This window comes from Aptenodytes forsteri, unplaced genomic scaffold (assembly GCF_000699145.1).
Source record: "Aptenodytes forsteri isolate BGI_AS27 unplaced genomic scaffold, ASM69914v1 Scaffold624, whole genome shotgun sequence".
Taxonomy (NCBI): Eukaryota; Metazoa; Chordata; class Aves; order Sphenisciformes; family Spheniscidae; genus Aptenodytes; species Aptenodytes forsteri.
Genome location: NW_008794808.1, coordinates 216,903 through 219,817, shown reverse-complemented (window position 1 = coordinate 219,817; position 2,915 = coordinate 216,903). Strand labels below are relative to the sequence as shown.

At 61.4% G+C, this 2,915-nt stretch overlaps 2 protein-coding genes across 2 annotated transcripts in view; both read right to left on the bottom strand.

The window, feature by feature from the left end:
* The window catches only part of FAM189B (family with sequence similarity 189 member B), a 6,906-nt gene extending 5,885 nt beyond the window's left edge, over positions 1-1,021 (bottom strand). Inside the window, exon 1 of the mRNA XM_009274468.2 lies at positions 1,015-1,021. Coding sequence (XP_009272743.2) covers positions 1,015-1,021 — 7 coding nt within the window. The remainder of the gene's footprint in view (positions 1-1,014) is intronic.
* Positions 9-2,914, bottom strand: SCAMP3 (secretory carrier membrane protein 3; the record flags this gene model as incomplete). Its single annotated transcript, XM_009274467.2, has 6 exons — positions 9-1,403; positions 1,548-1,665; positions 1,775-1,876; positions 2,308-2,467; positions 2,661-2,789; positions 2,893-2,914. Coding segments are annotated over 6 exons (678 nt in total), but the record flags the coding sequence as incomplete, so codon positions are not given.
* Position 2,915: the final 1 nt, after the last annotated feature.

The window sequence follows — 2,915 nt, the reverse complement described above, 5'->3', positions numbered from 1 at the left end:
CACCGCCGTCACCCAGCGCCAGCCCCCGCCGCAGGACAGGGCATGGCCGCAGTGGACCTGCCGCGTGTGCGCTGGCCCCCACAGATGAAGGCACAAACCCTCTCGCCAGCCCAGGAGCAGCAGGGACAAACCCAGGAGCATCGGAGAGGAGATGGGGCGAAGCAGAACTCGTGAGACCCGTCCCAGTGACACGAGGCCCAGGGAGCCCCGAGGACACTGGCACACGGGAGGGGGGACACCAGGGGCTAGCAGGGACACAGGGCACATACTAGGCAGTGCTGCACCGGCTCAGCACCCAAAAAGGAAGGAGGGCGAAGGCCCCTGGGGAAGGGGCAGGCTCTGGGTGAAGAGTGCTGGGGTGGAAGCAAGGGATCACTGGCCCCAGGGCAGGCAGAGGAAGGGAGAAGCTGTTCAGCTGGAGGCAAGGAGGGAGCTAAGGAGGTTCCAGGAGCCCTCCTTGGTGCCCAGCCTGGCTTTAGGGTCCACCGCGTGCCAGTCCCGGACAGCTGTGGCTGGGCACACAGGCTAAAGGCAGGAAGCCCCAACAGCAGCATGTGCACCACTGCTGCCTGTCCTGGCCCCACTCTCCTTATCCCTGCACCTGGAGCAGGCTCAGCCCAGCAAAGGAGAGAAGGAGAGGACAGGGAAAGGGACTGGAGGAGGGCTGCCTCCGAGCTCAGCACCCTGGGGACAGACCCAGCCCCACCCCACCGGAGCAAGCCCCTGGGGGGAAGACAGTGACGATTTTCTTGGCAGAGAATCAGGTCCCGCATCAAAGGGAAGGCAGGCAAAAGCCTCCAGGGAAGAGCCAGCCCCTGCACGCCCTGGGACTGGACACACGGGGAACCCTTTGTGCCCCAGGGCACACAAGTGGCATCGCCAGGTGGGGAAACAGAGGAGCCCTGGCCAACACAGGGAAGGTGAGCAGCCGCTTCAGTCCCTGTCACACGTCTGGAGGAGGCTCCTGGTGCTGGAAGGGAGGGCAATGACAGGCACAGGGCTTGGTCACGGCACCTCCCATCCCGCTCCTTCCCCAGTCCACTGAGGGAAGGGGACCAGCACAAACCGGAACAGCCTCCATCCGTGAGGGAAGGGGTTAGAGCAGCAGACGATTCAGGCACCAGCACTTCCAAGCTGGGATGAGGCGGCCTCTGACAGCTGATGCAGACACACGGGGATCCAATGAAAGTGCAACTTGGATTTCCTCTTCCTTAGAAAGAGCCCACGTGCAATGAGAAGCCGGGGCCACCGCCCAGCTAGGGCACCCGGAAGGCATTGGTGGCGGCACCTGTGGCAGCGTTGGCCGCTGCGGTGCGCACCGCCTGGTTGGAGAAGACCCCCGCGGCAAACTCCTCCTGTGCTTTCTGGAAGCTGGCGCCCGTCCGGCGGTACAGAGAGTGGATCTGGAAGAGAGCGGCAGGCTCGGGGTCAGCGCACCGGCCCCGTTCCGGGCCCCCAGTGAACAGAGCTGTGCCCCCGCACCTGCCAAAACCCACCCTCATCCTCCTGAAGGGGCACTCTGGTCCAGAGCTTCGATCCAAACTCACCTTTTTCAGCATAATGATGCCCAACACAGCCACTGCTGTGAAGAACAAGGACACCAGGATCATCATCACAGCCACGGCCGTGTTCTTCCGCAACGCTATCAGGCTCAATATCCAGCCACTGCAAAACAAGAGACGGTTGCCCACAGGTTCCCTCTTCCCCACCCGCCTCCTCCCTTTCTGGGGTACCCGGCTGACCAGGTACTCCCCAGGGTCAGCACAACGCACACCTGAATCCCCAGTTTGGTATGCCAATCGCCTGCAGCACATACATCACGTTCTGGGCAAAGAAGACGAAGAAGAAGACAAAGAAGTTGAATGAACTGTCACTCCTGGGAGAAAGAGACAGACGAGGTTAGGCCTCAGAAAACAACTCTCAAACATTCCTCAAAGCGAGAGAGAGCACGCAGGCCCCAGAGGCGCAGCCACTGGTTAAGCGTCTTAAAGCAAGGGCAAATCTGAGGAAGAGGCATAAGGCAGTGCAAGGATCTCCAACGGCAAGGTCCACAGGAAAACACGTTCCTGTGACCTCCTTAAAAGAGCCCCAGCCAAAGCAAGATCTGTTCCTCAGCCAGAAGCTCAGTGCAGAATCACCACATCTCCCAGGCCCAAAGGCCACAAAAGCGGCTGGGACACCATCGGTGCCGCGCTCAGCGCAAGGGCCCGTTCTCCCAAGCAGCCCAGTCTCCCCAGCTTCAAGCACCCGCCTTGCAGCCATCCCACCCGCTGCTTCGCTGCCCTGGGAGCTCAAGCAGATACACACCTGAAAGCTTTGTACATCGGCCTATACCAGCAGACAAAGGAGCAGGGCGTGTAGAGGAGAGCCCAGAGAATGGAGAGGCCGAACCCAGAACCGGACGAGGGCTCCACACAGAACCAGGCCAGCGAGGACAAGAAGTTCAGGAAGAGAGCAATGGTGCTGGCTGAGAGAGAGGACATCGGTCAAGCAACCCGAGCAAGGCTCCCCCCTCCCCACACCAAGAGCTCAGCCCCCCAGACCTGGGCACCGTGTGATAATCACAAGTTCTCCAGCCCAGCAGCGTTCACTCGCACGCAGGACACTTGTTCCTCTACCTCCTCCCAGGACCTGCCCTTAGATTTCCCCCAGGGACTCACCCATCCAGAGGTAATACATGGTAGAAACAGTCTTCTGGAAGTCAGCAGGGATCTCCACGGGGATGTCTTGGTAGAAGCAAGGCTTCACTGGGCAGAAAGACGGCAACGGGGGCCAGTTGTTCAGCCTCGCTGCAGAGGGAAGAAGGCGAGAAAGAGAGAGCAGCGGTGCCAGTGCAGGGGGAGGCGCGGGGAAGGCGGCCGCCATCCCTCCCCTGCCCCGCAGGCCACTCACTTGCGGCACCGCCGAGGGCCGCG